Raw genomic sequence first — 19,582 nt, 5'->3', positions numbered from 1 at the left:
TAGCGTGCCTGTTCTCGCGAGATGTCAGCCTGGTGTAGCCACGTGGTGGCGCTTGCCTTTGCTGCGCTGTCAGAGCGAACGGCAGTGCAGTTGGGGTAATGGCGGGCTGTAGGAGAGGAAGCGAGTGCGGAGGAAAGGAATCTCGGGTGCAATCCCAGGCGGGCTTAGACAGGAAAATTTTCACTATTCTCCAGGGATTTCAGGATTGTATTTCTAGAGCAATAATGAAAACGCTGCTAGTTATATGATCAATAGAATTTCTTGTTTAGGATAGCCTTTTTATTAGCAATTTCCAGCGGTGTAGCTGTGTTAGTTTGTTCCAGTGGAAAAAAAACAACAACAACCAAAAGGCTTATGGTGCCTTAAAGACGAACATATTCGAGAGATATATTAGGTTAGTTATAAGCTTTTACAGATGTGAAGACACTCGAAGTAACATATTTGTTTTGATGTTAGCTTTTGCATATATTGTCTACAAAGGCTTATATCTGATTAAATGCATTAAGTCTTGAAGGTGCTACATAATGCTTGATCGTTTTAACTCATTTTACTTGTGTTTGGAGGGAGTCACTGTTCTTTGGGAAGGGCTGTAACTCAGTGCCAAAAGTCCCAGTTGTGCCCGGTCAACAGAAAGTATCTCAAGTGTCATGACTAGGAAATGCTGCTGCCCGCATCCCTGTATTTATTTGGACTTCATGTATTCAACTCTGCAGTGAATTGTCGGGAAGTTTTCATGGTCAAAGGGGATTGATGCCAATTAGATAAAAACTTGTTAGTTTGGATTTCCCTTGTATTTTTGTATTGATTTCATTTAAGCTGCTTTGTATGCTTCATGTAGTGTTGTTATTACCAATAGCCTAGATTGGATGGACTCAGTATACCATGCTGACCGTTACCTTATTTTTTTCTCCTATTTAAACACATAGTATGGAACAGCTAAACAATGTGACTTCCTGATTTTGTTTTACCATGGGCAAAGGGTTCTAACAAAATGTCTCACCACAAACACCTGAACAAACTTAGCAGTCATGAAATACGATGATGGGTTTTCTTCTGGATCCATTGCTAGTTCAGGCCACAGTCCTGTTGAAGTGATTGTAAGCCCTCAAGCTCAAAGGTTTGCACTCATCCTGTGGGAAGTGGGAGTGATAGGTGTGGAAGGATGATTTGAAACAAGGGAGTAAAGAGATTTAAAAGGGTAACAAAGAAAATTACTTAGCCCAAAGGAGGGGAGGGGCTAAAATCAGATAGCACAAGGTATGGGGAAAAAGGCAGGAGGGCCAAATACTTCCTGATTGTTTATTGGCAAGCTGGGCAGAACAAAATGAGCCTATTGTAGCCCACCAGGGGCAGGGCTGGATTGGGAAGAAGGGCAGGGCGGGTGGAAAGAATGTAACTCTCAGTACCCTATTAGCCAGTTAGGGGAAAGGAGGAGGGAACAAGCAGCCGGGAGCAGGGTTCAAAAGGAGGGTGTGAACATGTGCTCAGGTGAACAGAAAAATGGGAAGGAATCCATTCCTTTTTGTTCCCTTCATTGCAATAAAGTTTTAAAAAGAACTCTCTGTGTGCCCGGAATATTTTTCTCTTCTGACATAAAGGAAAGAGTGATTATAACAGGAGGAATGGTAGAAGTGATCTTTTCCTCCCTCCCTGTTTTCATGCCCTGAATTTCACTGCATTGCCCACCTAATGAACATGCTTTGGAGTGGAAGGGAGAGATGCTGGAGAAGCCTCCTGGTGTCTCCAAGCCCCTTTCCACCATTGGAATGCCCCTTTTGCCCATCTCTGAGGTTGTGCTCCTGACCCAGGAGAGGCCGTTGGCTTAATTCTTCCTGCACCAGGTGCAAGGGAGAGGTGGAACATACAGTGATTCCTCCTGAGGTTGGAGTAGTGGCTGGGACCTTGGCTCTGGAAATCCAAAGTGAGCTATGGCTGGTTTGGTTTACATATCACAGCAATCAACCCTACAGTGTTTCCACATTTCATGTATTTTTATGTGAATGTGCCCAACAGACAACTGGCCATGGTAATTCTCTTCCTTCCCACCATCTCCATTCCTTTCAGTTCTTCTGGCAGTATCCCAGGAGGCACCATGGGGCAGAATGAGGCTCCTGTCTTTGATAGCCGTGATCATGAACAGAGTGCAATGCTCAATTGATCCCCGCCCCACATGCACCAGGAGGAAGCCCCTTGCTCGTGCGAGTGAGCAGGAGGGGTGAGAAGCAACTGGGTGGTGCTGTGAAAAGGAGCAGCACTGCTCAATTGATCCCCTGAGCACCTTTATGGCAAACTTCCATGATGAAGGGGGAAGCTTTTCCTTTTCTCACTCCTGCTTGCCAGAAAGGCATCCCCAGCCCAAGTGTCTTTATGGCAAGCTGCTGAGAAGAAGAGGTGGCTGCATTTGTACCACTTTCTTGCTCCCACTACCGACAGAGGTGCCCTCAACCTTGTACTCACCTGAGCATTTTTATAGCAAGTGGCCACAGTGAAGAAGGAGGTGGTACTCACCCCCCCCTTCTTACACCTGCTTGCCAGAGAGCTGTCCCCAACCTGGTACCTATAAAGCTGGCACCAGGTTGGTGATGTCTCTCTGGCTAGCCAAATGGCTCTATGATGCTGGCCTTGGTACCATGGTGGGTTGTGTTTTCCAGGCTTGGATGACACAACAAGCTAGTGTGGTACTGAAAAACGACAGGGGGGGCTATGGTTTCTGACTGTAGTTTCTAAAATTCAAGCCTTCCATGCTGAAATAGCACAACAGGGTTTGAATTACAGGACACACCAACTTGCATGAAAGCCCACTGTTGCTTATATGTGAACCCACCCATTGTCTAGTGTCCAGAGGATTGCTCCCTCCAGAAATGAGTAGGAATAATGGTAAAAGCTGCCAGTGGAGATACGTAATGGTAGGGTATGGCAGGGAACTAACTGTATTGGAACAGATGCCTCCCAATGTATCCTTAAATGATCTTGCAGTAAGAACAAGCAGTGAATTGGCCACCTTATAGGCTGGTTCAAAGAAGGGATTATGTGGAGCTCCTAATGGTTCTCTCTAACTGGAAAAATTAGGATCAAAATAGCAGACGCAGCTCTCTGTAGGCTACTATAATGTCATTATGTTGGGGCAAAAGATCCCAGTGGATAGTATCTTATCTAATGGATAATGACCAAGAAAAAGACCTCATGATTGTGATGAGTATCTCAGTGAAAATGTCAACTTCTAGTCACCAGTTTAAAAAAGGATTGGAAAAAGTGCAGAAAAGGACCGCAAAATTAATCATGGTACTGGAGCAACTCCTCTATAAGGAGAGGTTACAAGAGCTGGATTGTTTAGCTTAGCAAAAAGATGAAAAAAGTGAGATGATAGAGGTGCAGAAAATGATACATGATGTGGAAGAAGTGAGAAGGGAGACTTGTTTAGCCTTGTCACATAATACTAGGACCCAGGTTCATTTCATGATGAGAGATTCAGCACCGATAAAGGGAAAGGGCAACTTCACACATAGTTAAACTATGGAACTCATTTCACAAGATGCAATGATGGCCATCAATCCAGAGGACTTGGAGGAGAAAGCTTTCACTGGCTACTGGTCTTCACAGCTATAATGCAGCCTCCAGTATCAGAGGTTGTATGTCTGTGGAGCTTGGGCAGGCAGGTGCTATTGTGCTCCTGTTCTGTTTGTGGGTTTCCATGGGAAGCTGGTTTGCTGCAGTCTCAAGCACCTCCGGTGGACCCCTGTCCTTGTCCAGCATGGCTCTTTTTATATTCTTAAGTCTGGAGGAAAGTTCTGCAAACATTTCAGTGCAAACATTACAATTCAAAGTATTATAGAAACACAGAAACAGAGCAAGTTAGAAGGGGTCTCCCAGGCCATCTAGTCTGACCCCAGGCTCCAGCTGGCGCCACTGATGACATGCCTACCATGTGCATGTCCAGCCTGTCCGTGGGCACCCTCACTAATGGGGCTTCAACCACCTCCCATGGAGGCCCATTTCATACCCTTGGGGTTCTAACTGTCAGAAAATACTTCCTGGCATCCAAATTCAACCTTGGTTCAGTTTGTTGATTAGAACCTACAAGCTAGTAAATTCTTCATGATAAAATAAGATGCTTTGTCCTAGTAAACGTTGATGTCTCAGCCCAATATAGCTTAGTCTTCATACTCTAGTTCCAGGATGGGCAGAAGGTAGATCTGAATCTTTTGGTAAACTTCTGAGTGATTTGCAGTAGATCAACAAGGATATCTGACTCCCAATTGTTTAAATAGCATTTCAGCCCACCACCCTGAGTGATACTGTTGAAGGGAGCTTGAGAAAACCATGCCTGGGTGTTTGCATGGAAGGACTGGAGCTTGGTTAATTTCTAATACTCAAATTCCTGGACTCAAAATGCTTTCATTCAACGTGTATGCCTTTGGCAAATTGATCAGATTGTTGGATCTCTGGTTAGTGAAAAGCAGAAGAGATCCAGCAAGCCTAAAGTCTGTCTAACCCTGCTTTACCAGTTACAGTCAACTCTGGAAAGAACTATTAATTAGCATTTAAAATGTGCCTGCATTTCTTCCTAGTTACAAAACAATCTGGACAAGGACAATCTGTGTTAAACACAATATAGAAACAGATTAAACCCTAATTTGACATGCATATCTGAAGCAAACAGTAAATGAAACCAGTCAAGACTGGAATGAAAAGCACTCTATACAAATGGATTGGCCTTTTAAAAAGAAGGTTGCTTATTTATTTATTGGTTTATTCATTGCCGGGATGTGTCCAGTTTTATATTTTTTGTATTGTTATTTATTTGTTGGAAGCTGCCCTGAGGCTTATGCAAACGGGGCGGCATACAAGAATCCCAAATAAATAAATAAATAAAGTTAGTTATCTAAAGTTTGGGTCAACACATTTTGTTCTTTCTTAAAGGACTTATATATTTAATTTATTCCCCAGCTTTCTGTTTAAAAACTGCTTAAGGTTCCTTAAAAAAAAAAAAAAAGGCACCCAGCAAAGAGCATAACAATTAAGCTTTGTGAAGGTGAAGGCATCTGTTAGTTGCATACTTTTAGAAAACTCTAGAAGAAGTCCAAGCACCAATTTCTAATGTGTTTTTCTTTCTTACTGCATGTTTCTCTAGCTTCCAGTTTTCATCCTATTCAGAAAAGCAATGGCACAGCTAGCCCTGGAACCTGGAGCAGAAGTCCAAAAGGCCCTTGATTGAAGCAGGGGAGGAGAGCTTCAGGACAGCAGAAGCAAACTTTACTTATTCCTGAAATCTGGATGGTGCTGTGATTTAAATGACTCTAAAATGCAAAATTTGTGCATCTGGATCCTGTGATGCTTGCCCATTCTTGCTGGCAAAACCATTCTACCTTTGCTGGGTTGGCGTGGTAAATGGTAACTCTGAGATCTTGCCAAAGATTCTTATTTGGATTGAGGTCTGGGCTTTGACTGAGCTATTCCAAGTCATTTCAGGTTCTTGCTTCTAAACCGCTCCAGTGTTACTTTGGCTGAGTGTTTCAGGTCATTGTCCTGCTGGAAGGTGAACCTCTGACCCAGTTCCAGGTCACTTGCAGTCTGAGACCAGTTTTCCTCTAGAATAGCCCTGTATTTAGTTCCTGTAATCTAGCTTTTGCTTACTATTGACCCTGCCAAGGAAAAACATCCATACTGCATGGTTCTGCCACCACCACACTTCACCATGGGGATGGTGTTCTCAGGGCAATGAGCACTATGATAAACATCATGTTTTGTGGGGAGGCTAAACAGTTTGATTTTGGTCTCAACAGACCAGAGAACATTTTGCCACTCATTTGCTGTGTTTCCCATGTGCCTTCCTGCAAACTTTGATACAGGTTTATTCAGCAATGGCTTTTTTGTCATTCTTCTCTGGAACCCAGCTGTGGTGATGGTTTTCCCATAGAGGGGATCTCCCATTGACCGCTTGTTTTTTTTCTCTAACTAAGGTCCTCCTTACTTGGTCACCGAGTTTATCCAGACAATCTTCTTTAGGCAGAGTAATGGTTGAGCCATATTCTTTCTATCTTGTAATAATGGATTTAATGGCACTCTGGGGAATGTTCATAATTTGTCTTGATTTTTATAACCTAACCCTGATCGGTGCTTCTGCACAAACATATTTTAGAGCTGTTTTAATAGCTCCTTGGTCTCCATGAGGCTGTATGTTTAGAAGTGCTCGCCAACAAATTCTGGGGCCTTCAAGTAATTTGTGTATTTAATCTGAGATCATGTGGCACTGAAGTTGCATCAAGGGGGATGGGGAAAGAAATGGTTGTGAAGAATCAGAAAAAATGTGGAGAATGGCAACAGTGTGTAACACATTGTGTAAAGCATCCACAAACTAGCATGAGCAAGGAATCAGAAATGCACAATAAAGGCCTTGTGTAGAGAGGCTCAAGGCTATTACATATTTCTTGCAGACCAGAACAGAACTGGCACAAGACACTCCAACTTCTACCCAGATACAATTGAGTCTAGTGCCATCTAGTGACTGGAATGCTGGGAGCCACAGGACTTATTTATGTCTGCAGTACGTAATGACACTGTCCATACAGAATTGATGCATTCAGTGATGCACAACATGGACTTGGTTATGGGAAGTGGAAAGTTAAAGGGCTGGTTAGAAGGAAAGATGTTTATTGTGGGTAGCTTAAAAGGCCAGTGGGAAAAGATGAAAATGGTAGATTTAGAATGCGCCATCAAGAGCCTAACACACCAGCAACTTATAATTATTTTTTTAACTTAACGTTGTAAGCCGCCCCGAGGCTTCAGCGAATGGGGCGGCATAAAAATGTTTTAATAAATAAATAAATAAATAAACTTAAGAAGCAGGCTGCAGATGCATCACTAAAAAAGAGGACACATGTTTGCATATAGTAATTTATGCCTGTAGTATGAAGAATAGAAATAGCTAAAATAATTTAAACAGAAATGCTATTTCAGTTTACCAGAGTAGAAGAACTGACCAACTGACCAAGAAGAACTGACCAAGTGACCAACTGCATGCTCAGTTTTCTGTCCAAGTGATGATGGTTGATGGGCAAACTCAAAGCTACCAGTCTGAGATGAACTGGACTGCTCTCCAGACAGAGGTACCTGGAACCTCTTTCTCTCAAGGGACAAATTACAAAAGGAAAAGCTCTCACTCTGGTCCATCTGTGAGTGGAGCCAAAGGCCGAGTGGGAAAAAGTCAAATATGGTAATTATCATTTAAAGCCTACTCAGAAGTAAGTAGGACAAAGCTGCTGTGTCGGAACCACTCAGTACCTTGTTCAGTTAGCATCCCTAATGCCAAGCCTCTGGGTGTCTGTTTAAAAGTAGGTAGTTTTACCTGCCTGCAAAATGCACACCTCACTTCTATGCAATAGTTCCTGCCTGCAACATGCATGGTTCAAATTCTTTGCAAGGCTCTGTGCTTTGCAGGGTGTTTAAAGCTGAATTCTTTAAATACCCATTTATCTCAAAACAATGAGTAGAGATAACAGCAAAATAAGCTTGTAGGCCAGATAGAGGTTCATCCCAGAGGTTCCCCATCCTAGCAATAGAGGATTGCTCTCTATAAACTAGAACCCATGGTTTTAATTGAAAAGCTAAAAGGAATTTGTGGTCAGAGAATGATCAGATATGTTTTTGGGAAAACATCTTTATTAATTGTTGATGGCTCCCTATCAATGGGAATGGGAGAATGCTTGTAATTTTAGGAGAAGAGGAGAGAAGGAGACCCAGTGGGACAAACTTTGAGAAAACGGCATTGTTCACAATACTGTCAGAAGAGGATTGCACTTTAGCTAGTCGTATACAGTAAAAGAGCCACGATTATTAGTGCTAGGAGCCACCCATCTGGAAGCAGCTTCGGTGCAGATTTAATGCATCAAGTTTTCAAATATAACCTAGCCCTGCCTTCTGTGTAATCTGTTAGACAACAGCTTTTGCTTCTGAGTTCCTTGTATAAATCTCTCTGCTCATTTGGTGCTGAGCTGTTTCTAAGAAGAGATCATGAGAAAATCCAATTTAGAAAAACACTCCTGAAGAAGACCAGAGGGGAAAAAGCAAAGCAAACAAATTGCAAAGGAAATTCAAACACAAGATAAGCTTTGTCTATATGATAAGATCCAGTTTTCAAGTAGTATGTGGAAATGACTGGAAGGCTTATTATCCTGCAATCAAAGCCTCATTCCAAGGCAAAAAAAGGCATGGCTTTATCTAGAGCTACCTTGATGGGTGAAGAGTGTTATTTCTTATAGCAAGAGAAGAAGTCAAAACATAGCTCTGGATCCAAACCAAAAGAACATAAAGAAGGAAAACCTCAATGAAAATAGTGAACAAGTGGTAGACCAGTGGCTCATTCCTTCCTGAGCACATTGCTGACATTTAAATAAAAAGGAAACTTTACCTCTGAAGAGATCAACAGCCCTGCCTTTGTTTTACTGAGGATGGCTGATGTGGACTTGAGGATGTCTGGTGCCCCCTTTTCTCTTTCTTTTTCAGGTGGTGGTTTCCTTGCGATTTATGAAATAGGTGTGATTCAGGGCTTATTGGAACAAGCCCCTGAAATCTTGAGATCTGCACCAAAGGTCTATGGAGCATCTTCTGGATCAGTCATAGCAGCGGCTGTGGTGTGCGGACTTAGTCTTGGTAAGCAGTGTGTAGGCTTGGGTTATTTTAGATGTTGTTAAAACGGTGGTTTTGTGGCTGGCTGGAGGCTGACTGTGTCAAAGAGGATTTTTTCTCATGTCCTGTCCTCAAACTGTCATTCCTCTGTCAGTGCAGTATAAAGAGGTACTGCTGAGATCTCATATGGATTTCCATATGTTATATGGAGAAAGTAATACTAGTTCAGTTTCCAATTGTCATAAAAATGCCAGTTCATCACCATGCAAATATTTCTCAGCTCTGATGCTGAAGTGCATTCAGTGACATATTAACAAAGCAATATCTCAACATTTTCCATTGCAGAATTGTTTTTGCCGGAGGCTGGGGGGACCTAGTAAAAACATTATTTTAAACAAAAACTCTGCAGAGTTTTGAACACCTATTCAGGGGGCAGCTTTGAAGAAAGTCTTGTAATCAGTATACTTCAGAGTATCTATTTAATAAACAGCTGGACAGACCTTGTATTCAGTCTGGTTTTTTCTTGGTACCATTGCATCTCAGCCTCTTACTGGGATGCTCAAATATCTGAATATCTTTAGAATAAAATATCAGTGTGCAAATGTAAGTGAGGGATTAGATATAATTGCAGCCCTGGTTGTTTTTTTTAGTGTAGTTGACAGTGAAGTTACTTTAATGCCAGAGACACTTATTCAGCTACACAGTGACCCAGATTCTCATCATCTGTCTATTTATCTTATCTGAAGTATTCTTTACCCCTGCTCTTCAGCCAAAAAGGTTCCCAGTTCTGTTGCTGCATATTCATGATTTTGCCTCTGATTGTCAGAGTTACTGGCTGGTTTTTACATATTATTGAGCCATACTTTTCATTAATTATGGTTTACCTAAATACAGAATTGTTTTTCAGATGAGCAAAGATCCCACTGATGGTTTTCCTATTTCTGGTATATTTATCTCCCACCCATTTTGGCAGACTTTTAGAGTTTTGGGGCAGTTCTTGCTGGATTTCAGTCTAGGCAGCAGCTCAAATAATCCAGAAGCAAGATACATGTAGTTTGCCACTGGGCATGAACCATGCTTTCTTTGTAGGAATAGGCTGAAATACAAAAATAAGACAGTACAATGGCTTAGCATCTGGTCATTTCACAAAAATGGAAATATTTCTATATGATCTCAAGAAATGCAAACAAGATTTAGTGCTTGCTATATTAAGGGCATGGCCAGGCAGAAGCTTTAGATGTGTCTATTTGTGTACCACAAAGAATAAGAAAAGCCAAAGGAATTTGTTCTAGAAAGCCAGTGTACAAAGTCGCACAAAAGACAGGAACCAACATTAGTGAAATATATACATTCTGAAGAAAGAGGATATTATGAAAAGTAACTTGAAATACAACTGAAAGTATTAAATGAACAGTGGAATGGCTGAAAGAGAGCTGTATGCAAGATTGTGTGTGTGTTAACCAAACCATATGATATAAAATATTTCCAACGAGTGAAATTCAAAACCATGACTAAGTGGCAAAAAATAGTTTACAGGATGTTTAGACTATTATTTGGAGAATGCTTAGTAAGAAGCTTGAGAAGCATAGCAGTTACATATTTGTTTCATATGATTCCTCAGAAAATCATTCCTCAAATCCCAAGGATGTTACTTAAATTTCTTCCAATGGACCTCTCCTAAACATGTTTGTAGTTCATTTAATAAGTTCAAGCTTTCCAGGAAAAGGGAATTCCTTAGTGGAAACTCCTCCAAATGAAACAGATTCTATTTTAATTTCTCAAAACAGTGCTTTTTATATGTTTATATAAACATATTTATGTGTATTTATAATTGTTTATATAAATACATACATAGATGGAAAAAAGAATGGGATATTACGGAAATATAGTGTATAGCACGAGCAAGCAAAAAATTCTGTCTCCTGTAGCCACAGTTAAACCAATCAATTATCAATTAAGGTTCAACCACAAAATAATCTAATTCATCAAAAGAATTATAAATACGGTCATAACTTTAACATGAAGTACAAATCTCTAACATTTTTACAAATTCTGTTTTCTTGAATATTAGTTAAATTGCTCATAACAATCTTTTCATTTTTCATTACATTTTTTGACAGATCTTCTGTTTATATAATTGGTTAATTCACCAGTGTTGCATACGCATCTAGCTTGTTTTTCCAATCTTCAGTAGTTGGACAGTCTTCTGCTTTCCACTTTGATGCGATTATAACTCTTGCCATGGTTATTATATATTTACATAATTCTGTCATACTCTTTGGAAGAATCTCTGGTATAATACTCCGTAGCATATTCTTGCGCATTCATAGGAACATTAATTTTAAGAATTTTCTGCATTTCCATATGTATCTGTTTCTAATTTTTAAAAATTTTATCATATCTCCACCACATGTGGTAAAATGTCCAATCTATTTCTTTACATTTCCAGCATTACCCATATTAATATCCATTTTCTGTATATCTTTTGGGGTAATATGCCACCAAAATACATCTGAGACCAATTTTCTTTTTGTTTTATAAGTTTTATTGTTATTTTTCTACTAACTAACAAAAAAAAAAAGAACTAAAAATCATCAATCATCAAAAGCATCAGACCCACTGGGTCAGCCTCCCATAGTTTGTTTGTTTTTTTATCGTAATGCATAAACATATAAGTCTATGCTTAGTCTCATTTCTCTAGCCAATAATAAAAGGATCGTATTAGAGAATTGTTTGTAATCTATCCTAATAGATGGTCTTTAATATTTAATTGCCTTTTCAAAATCCACCAGGTCTTTTATTGTACCTTTTCCAGTTTGAAGTTCCTTTTTCAACCTTGAAACCAGTTGATCCTAAAGAAGCCATTCTAATATTTTTTCCTTCATCTTTTCCTTCATGCCAAAGCTTGATTCCTCCTTGCTGATCGATCATGTCTCCATATATTATACAATCATTATTTTTCCTTAAGTATTTTCCATTGTATGCTTCCATTGGAGACATCTCATGAAAGTTCTGTTTTGCACTTTTGCAAGAGTGATATAATACCATCTTATTATATTTCTTCAGAATGTACATAGCTTCACGCTACTTTGTACACCTCACAAGGAATGGCCCTGGGAAGGGGCTCTACTTTTTCCTGTAAGATACCTGTGCTCACTGAGAAAAGCCAGCTATGAGTACATACACCTATGTATATGTACATAGGTGTATGGACCTACTGGTTATTTTAGCATGTACATTTGTCAGCTTACCATTCCTGTGCTGCTAGCAGATATGGGGAAGGCAATTTTTTTTTTCCTGTATAATTCCAAGTCTGAGGCAGAGTGACTGCACAATAAAAGCTTTGTTTAAATGCAGTCTTGATTATCCCAAGCCCTTCTAATGTTGATTGCCTAATTGGGGAGGTAAAAGTGATTTTGTTGCTGGAAAGCTGAAACCCTTTTGTGATGGCAAAGCACTCAGAAAGCTAGCAGTATGCTCTGTTTGCCCATCCCTGAGGTCTGTGGAATGGGAGGGGTTGAAATTGCTCAGCCAGTCAGTCTTTCGAGTTGGACCAGTTTGTAAATGTCCAGTCTTTTAGACTGGTAAATGGCATACTGTACATTGTGTTCTCATTTAAACAGACAGTAAAAACTGTTATGGTCTTGAGTGACAGCAGAATGATGAAGGCTTTCACTAAAGAGTGATAAACATCTCTATAAAGCAGCACAAACTTGTATAATGAGAGGGAAACAAGTGTGTGTAGGAAAAGCCATTCTTATTGTCCTAAAACCTCCATCTAGTTCAAAGGACAGAGCTGGGAAACGTTGCTGGAAAGCAATGACCAATGGGCTAGCTGAACATTAGTGGTGGCTGACTCCTTCCACATTGGCAATTTTAGCTTACTGTTTCTTTGATTGCATTTCTGAGCATATTAGCCTCCTAACAAACCCCACGGGACTCATACATTTTAATTCGGAATAACTATGCTTGGATTCTTTATTTCAGCCCGGGATGGACTGCTAACTGGATGTTATCTCAGTGAGTCCCCATTCTCAGCTCCCAAGTCCAAGAATCATCTGCTTTGATTCAGGAATTTAGGGACATCTTGTTAATTTGGGCTCTAGACCACAAGTTGTTCAAGATCTCCTTAGTTTATAGTTATAAAGATGGAGCAATTGGCATAACAGCTTTCTAACCATATTTTGTTATCTCAGTCATAGTCAGATAATAACCTCACTTGTATCCTACACTGAATATCTACTCAAACTTCCATTACAGCCCTAATTTTCAAAGATATTCAGGCTACTTGACTATTTTTGATCCATCTAATCTGTCTTCCTGTTCCTTATTTCTAGCGCAATCTCAGTGGTCATTGCATTGAATCCTGAGAATGTGAATGGAGCTTGCTTAGCTACCCAGCTCCATTCCAACAGATAAATGCTTAAGGAAACTCACAGGTAGTGTGACTGTTAATCATACATGCAGAACTTCTCCTCAGCAGACACCCTGAATCTTTAATGGCTGCAAGCCAGCAGATACTTGTTAAGTGGAGCATTTCCTTTGATGGGGATGTGATTATGGTTTTGCAATTTTTATAAATGTTGATCTAACAAATGATGATAGGGAATAGTGTTGAATTTGGGTCTATTTCTACCTATTTATAGAACACATAGTAACTTTTGCACCATGCAAATAAGAAGTTACCCTTTCTAGCTATTTGTACCCAAATTGACACATTCCAACACAAAATTCCCTGTTGCAAATTATCAGCAAAACAACATTTCTATACCATCTGTAGCAAAAGCTCTCTGTGCAGTTTACAGCAAAGTATAAAAATAGTAAAATAGAATAGATAAAAACTTTAACAAGAATTAAACATTATTTTTATTATATAGACTCATTTTCCTTGACACAGTGTCAAATTCAGAAGCAAAGAGTAAGCAGAAACAGGATTTGTAAATACTTGGTACCAGGCCTACATTTGTCAAGATAATGGGAATATTAGAGGAGGTTTCTCATCCTCTCCATGCCTGTCCATTCTCCCGTGCAAATGACTGGCTAAGGAGATTACCCTTCTCCCAAGCCTGGCTTACTTCTGGTAGAGATTGCAGCTAAAAGGGGGAAAATGTTAGAATTGGTGAGTGATTAGGGAAAGGAAGAATCAGCCAGCAGATGGGGAAGTAACAAGTGTGTTGCTTCATTTCTGCCCTGAAAATGTTTCCCTCCCCAGCATTAGCATTATGAGGAAAAGAGGAGGTTGGGGGCTTCTGCTAATGCCTGAAGGCCATCTTCTGAATAAAAGTGATTAAGGAAACTAGGAAGGGGAAGATCCAGAATGCACATTGGTGGTATTTTTAACAGGGACATCACCACAGGAGGTAAAAGTCTCTCACCAGCAAATCCTAGCTGAACAGGAATAGATATCTGGAAGAAATTCTAGCTGATGAAGGGAGCTGGTTTGTCTCAAGAAGGAGATCAAGGGACAGTGCTACCAGATGAGACATCTGACCTCATTTCTGGAATTGTAAAGAGGCTCAGGTGTCATAGTCTTTCACTTATAACCTTCCTGTTTTCCCTGCTTCCATCTATTTTCATTCCTCAGTTTTGTTTTTCAGGGGAGAAGACTGATTAGCTGCACAGACTCTAAGGCTGTTAGTATTAGGAGTCTGGAAGCATGACTGTAGCAAAACTGTGGCCAGAAACCCAATCTGTGGCCAGAAAACTCCATCCTTCAGATGTGCTGGGACTGAAATTTGGTACTGCAAAGAGTCTTAGGTTTTGTAGAAGGGGAATGAGTTAGAACTGTCAATCCCCCCCACTCTTCTTTACAGCTATTAGGGACTTAAGGTTCTAATACTCAAAGGACCAACCTTTGAAAGTGGGTGTGTTAGTTCTGAGGTTGTCATCTTCAGAGCCTTGGCTAAAATTAAGCTTTTGGGAGACCAGATGAGTGACTAGTGATGGTGCCCTCTTGGCTTGTATTGTGTGATAATTTCTATACCTAAGCTGAAGGACTTGTGTCATTTTGTCACATAGAAGGCTGGGTTGGAGATGGGAAACAGAAATATGGAGTGCCATAAAAAGTCTGATGATGGAAAGCTTGAAACCAAATGTCAATCCTCCTATCAAATTCTAGCCATTTCTGATCAGAGCTTCTCTACATAACACCTTTATTTTGTGCTTAACCCACACTTTACCAAGGCTTCTGCTTCTGTTTATGTTGCCAGGGATGTAGATTGTCTTTTACACAAGCTTTCCCCTCCACACACACACACACACAACCTACACACACTTTCTTCTCTTTCTTTTCATTACACAAAGTGGTGCTGTGGGATAGAGTGGAACCAAACATTATCAGGTGGCCTCTGTTAGCAAATAATGTTTCCATTCAGGAACAATACTGAATTTTCCTTATTCTTAAAAAAAACCCTTCAAAATAGTTATAAAATATGGATGCTGATGCTGAAAAGAGCCCACAAATCACAAGTGCATAATAAATGCCTCGTGTAGAGAAGGTCTTAAGAATGGCTATCTATAATGGCAGTTGGCCTCATGGAGGAGAGTATGGTCTAAAGGAACATAAGACATCCACCATGTGGAAGCTAAGCAGGTGTTGGGCTGGCTTGAACTGGGAGGGGAGACCACCTGGGAACCACATGTAGCCACCTGGAGTTCCACAGTGGAAGAATGGTTGGGATGTAAACAACAGACATCAAAGTTGAACCAGATTAGGCTCTGTTCATAGGAAGAGCTCCCCTGGGTAACACAAACCAACACAGAGTTTTCCGTGTTGTGCTGGGAACAAATATCTAAAGCATTCTGGACCTTGTTCGTAGCCCAGGCAAGACAATGCCCTTGATGCTTCATTCTCTGGTGTTTCACTCAGTAAGATCCCCATTCTTTTCAGAGCACTAAAGGATGGCGGGCTGCATTCTTTATTGCTATTATATAGCAGCTATCCTCAAGTCGATGCCCTCCCGAAGTTTTGGGCTACGATTTCTAAGCTTCCTGAAGTCCAAAACACATGGAGGGTACCAGGTCGGCAAAGGCTATCCTATATTATTCCTTCCAATAAGCACTTTACTACCTGTTGCAGTAGCACTTCCAGTGAAGATATACTTCACTGGTCGTTTATTTTTTCCTGTCCCATACAGCAGGAGGGTTGCCTTGTCTCACGACACTATTACTTGTGCTTCTTCTGCTTCTCTAAATGAATTGTAAGCCTCTGAACACAGAATGTCGTATTATTAGGCAATGCCAGCGGTACCATATCCTAAGAACTGCTTGCTATTATTTTTTTGCTCTTCCAGATGACTTAAAAAGATGTTTATATGGGGCTGCAAGAGATGCCAGGAGAAACTTTCTTGGTCCCCTTGCCCCTGGTTGCAGTGTGCTTCGGATCCTACAGCAGAGATTGTACCAAATTCTGCCAGAGAACTCCCACCGGATGGCCACAGGAAGACTTTATGTTTCTCTCACCCGGCTGGTGGATGGCCAAAATGTGGTTGTTTCAGAGTACAATTCCAAGGAGGAGCTAATTCAGGTGGCAGAAGCCCCACCCCTTTTCCTTTTTAAAAGCTCGTTTGTGAAAAATATGTACATCTAAACTAGAATTTGACTTTAAACAACATGGTTTGTCTTGTATGAGTATGTAAATTAGAGTTTAGAGTATGTAAATTAAGGTATAAACTTCAAGTTAAAAATTTGAATAATCAGACACTGTAAAAGATAGAAGAAGTGGTTGTTTGAATACATATATAAAAGAATGCAATGACATATATAGACTCTGGGCTTCTCTACATGCAGCATATAATCTTGTGCTTTACCAAGGCTTCATTCCATTTTCTTTGTCCAACGGTCAGAATATCTCACAAGGCTTTCTTTCCCCCCAGAGTATTTGCTCTATGTGTTCCATTTCACAACGCAGGAGGTACTATAATAGAGAACTGTGGATTTTAAAAGGTATTGATATGGAGCTGCAAGAGATGCTGTGAGAAAGTAGGCTCCTACAGCAGATAATGGTGGCATCCAGGAAAACAGATGACTTTCCTCACTGGGCCAAATGGCTAGAAAACATGAGAGAGATCCTGGAGGATGATAGTTGTGAAATGGCTGTGCAGACTTCCCTGAGTGAGGGATCATGAGCTTCGTGTGCAGAGGCCCTCTTTAATCAATGAAACTTCATTGGAAAAAAAATCTGAGAATGTGCTGTAGCACTGCCTTATAATACAGCTCATGTCCCTCCTCTTCCTGCAGGCACTGATCTGTAGCTGCTTTGTTCCAATCTATACTGGATTCATCCCTCCCTCCTTCCGAGGTGTGGTGAGTTTGCTTTAGCAAAATATCAAGCTGAGGTTGGTTGCTCTATCTTTTGAAGTTGCTCTCAGATGCTTGCAGAAAGTGGCTTACAGCAGAATGTCCAAGTTCTGTGAAGCCACACATGCTGACTTCTGAACTCTGCCTTAAGCTGGCCTTCAGGTTTACTGCAGCCATTTTATTCTGATTGCCAGTGCCTGCCAATTCTGCTCTTCTTCACTAAACCCTAAGGAATTCCATCAACAGAATTGTCAGCTCTATTTCAGGCAACACTTCCCAGTCAGAAATTACAGTTCTTATATGCCTACAGCCCCAAGACTTTGCTAGCAATAAAACAAAAGAAATGCATAAAAGATACCTTTGGAGCAAAATTAAATGCCAGCACTTCAATGCAGACTTGTCTAAAAATGCCCACCCTGTTAGCAGCTCAATTTCATCTTTGTTTCACCCAGCATATCTGTTATCATCTCAAAAATGTTGCTGTTGCTTTCTCTGCAGCGGTACGTTGACGGAGGCTTCACTAACTTGCAGCCCCATTCGGACATGGAAACCGCCATCACAGTGTCTCCTTTCACGGGAGAGATCGACATCTGCCCTCGGGACTGCCCAGCCATCTTTTACAGCTTGCATATCGTGCATGGCAGCATTCAGATCTCCATAGAGAACTTGTGCAGGATTGGCTATGCCCTCTTTCCACCCAGCTGCCGGGTAAGTTCTCTCAGTTGCCTGGCTGTCCGGGGCACCAGTTTGTAAAATAAAATGCGACCAGCAGAGTCTGGGGCAGCTTTTCCCTTCTCTTCCCCGCTTTGCTTTGCTTTGCTTTGCTTTGCTTTGCTTTGCTTTGCTTTGCTTTTTTTAATAATACAAACTTGACAAGAGGACTAGAAAGTGCCCTACCTTCCATTAGAGTAGGCAAGGGACAAAATGGATTGCTTGGATTGGATCACCACCCCAGTAACAGCAACCCTTTCTACGTCCACTTCAGCTAGGGCTGGGCTATTCTCAGATCTTACACGAGCCTCTTCAGGCTTAAGAAAGAGGGATTCAGATAATCAGACCTTATCTCCATCCACTGCGAGAAACATTAAGGAGTAGCAATTAGCCCAAGTGGAAGACTCTGGAATAAGTACTGAGATGTTCCGGGAACTGTAGAGCTAAAGATGGAGAGAAAGGAATAAAAAGGTATGCAACATGTAAAGAAAAACACAACCGAGACTGTTCTGTTCCTGATAATTGAGTTTTACTTTGGCCCTGAAGGCTACAAATAGCTGGAGATCATATGTCCCTGTGCGGCTACATCACTACCTGCCATTTCTGCTTAGGCAATTGGAGCTGTCACGCAGTTGGAGCACCAGAAGAAAGTGGAGCTTGTCAGTGGGGCTCAGACAGAACCTTGCATTCTTGACAGTAAAAGCTTTCAAAAGGAGGGTGGGAAAGAGCATCAAAAGGGATGACTGAGGCCAGGGGGGATTTAGTGGCATAAAGGGTTTATTTTACACAATCTGAAAAGTTTCTGTTAACATTGCCAGACTCTGATCTAAGTGCAAACACCACATATTTGGGCATAGCTCTGGAGTGGTTCTCTACACAGCAAACAGAAATGCACTGAGACGCTTGCATCTTTGTGTCTTTGCCAAGGGATAATCATTGTGCAAACCCAGCAACCAACTGTGATGGATTCTGGGATAGCAGCATTACACAAAGCGTTTTCTGGAAGCTGTCCCAGGGCCAAAAGGAAAAATCGCAAATGATGTCCTGTGACTGTGAACTCCCTGTTAACACTTTATTAGTGTAAAGCAGTCTATCAGCCTCATGTTAACCTGAATTGTCTTATATCAAGAGATTCAATGTTGGACTCTCCCCAAAGGCAGGTATGACTTGGGCCCATTGCAGGGAAGGACAACAGGTATACAGCTTCCTCCACCCCCATCTTGCAGCCCTGCTATACCCAGATGTATTTTAATAATTACAAGAGAAAAGAAACTGGCACTCCAGAGCAGCTGTACTGTGCCAAATTAAATGCCTTTCTTTTAATAACTATCAACTCCAGGTGGCTACTTGGACAATAAAGGAAGTGGCACCTGGGAGAATGTGGTCAGCCCTATAGGAACAGAGGAAGCTGACTTCTGAAATACTATCTAAGCATAATCTGCTACACTAACTAGCTGTGCACCTTTCTGGTTTCCAACATGAGTCTTTTCCAGCCCTGCCTGGAAATGCCAAAAACAGCACCTTCCCCATGCAAAGCATGTACACTATCACAGAATTATCTCTCTCTCTCCTGTGGCCTTTATTGGGAAAATTTGGATAAATCCTGTCTGAAAAGCATTACTTTTGTGTGCCTTTTTTGCATTGTGGGATCAAATCCTGTCTTCCTTCTCAAAACCAAGCTGTCACTGTTTAAAATGGCATTCTCCCGCTCCTTTCTCTCACCTTTAGCTGTGGGCTACAGTAGACAGGCCATTCAGTCCAAATATACATTGTAAATAGTCATTGTTGGAATTCAAGGAAGTATCTTCCTAGCCCAGGGCTCCATGTACCCTGTCCAATTCAGAATGTCTAGAGTGTAGATAAGAGTCTTGAGCTTATCATGCATAGTTTCTCAGTAGCTTGAATTTACATGTCTTAAGCAGACCTGGAGATGAGTTCAAGCTACTGA

General features: G+C 41.0%; 1 protein-coding gene across 1 annotated transcript in view; it reads left to right on the top strand.

Moving 5' to 3' along the window:
- Positions 1 to 8,447: 8,447 nt before the first annotated feature.
- The window catches only part of LOC123024271 (omega-hydroxyceramide transacylase-like), a 20,569-nt gene continuing 9,434 nt past the window's right edge, over positions 8,448 to 19,582 (top strand). The window contains exons 1-4 of the mRNA XM_044431799.1: positions 8,448 to 8,649; positions 15,918 to 16,150; positions 16,864 to 16,929; positions 17,422 to 17,631. Coding sequence (XP_044287734.1) covers positions 8,448 to 8,649; positions 15,918 to 16,150; positions 16,864 to 16,929; positions 17,422 to 17,631 — 711 coding nt within the window. The remainder of the gene's footprint in view (positions 8,650 to 15,917; positions 16,151 to 16,863; positions 16,930 to 17,421; positions 17,632 to 19,582) is intronic.

This window comes from Varanus komodoensis, unplaced genomic scaffold (assembly GCF_004798865.1).
Source record: "Varanus komodoensis strain SLA01 unplaced genomic scaffold, ASM479886v1 scaffold1, whole genome shotgun sequence".
Taxonomy (NCBI): Eukaryota; Metazoa; Chordata; class Lepidosauria; order Squamata; family Varanidae; genus Varanus; species Varanus komodoensis.
The sequence above is the reverse complement of the archived record's forward strand: the minus strand, read 5'-3'. Positions and strand labels throughout refer to the sequence as shown.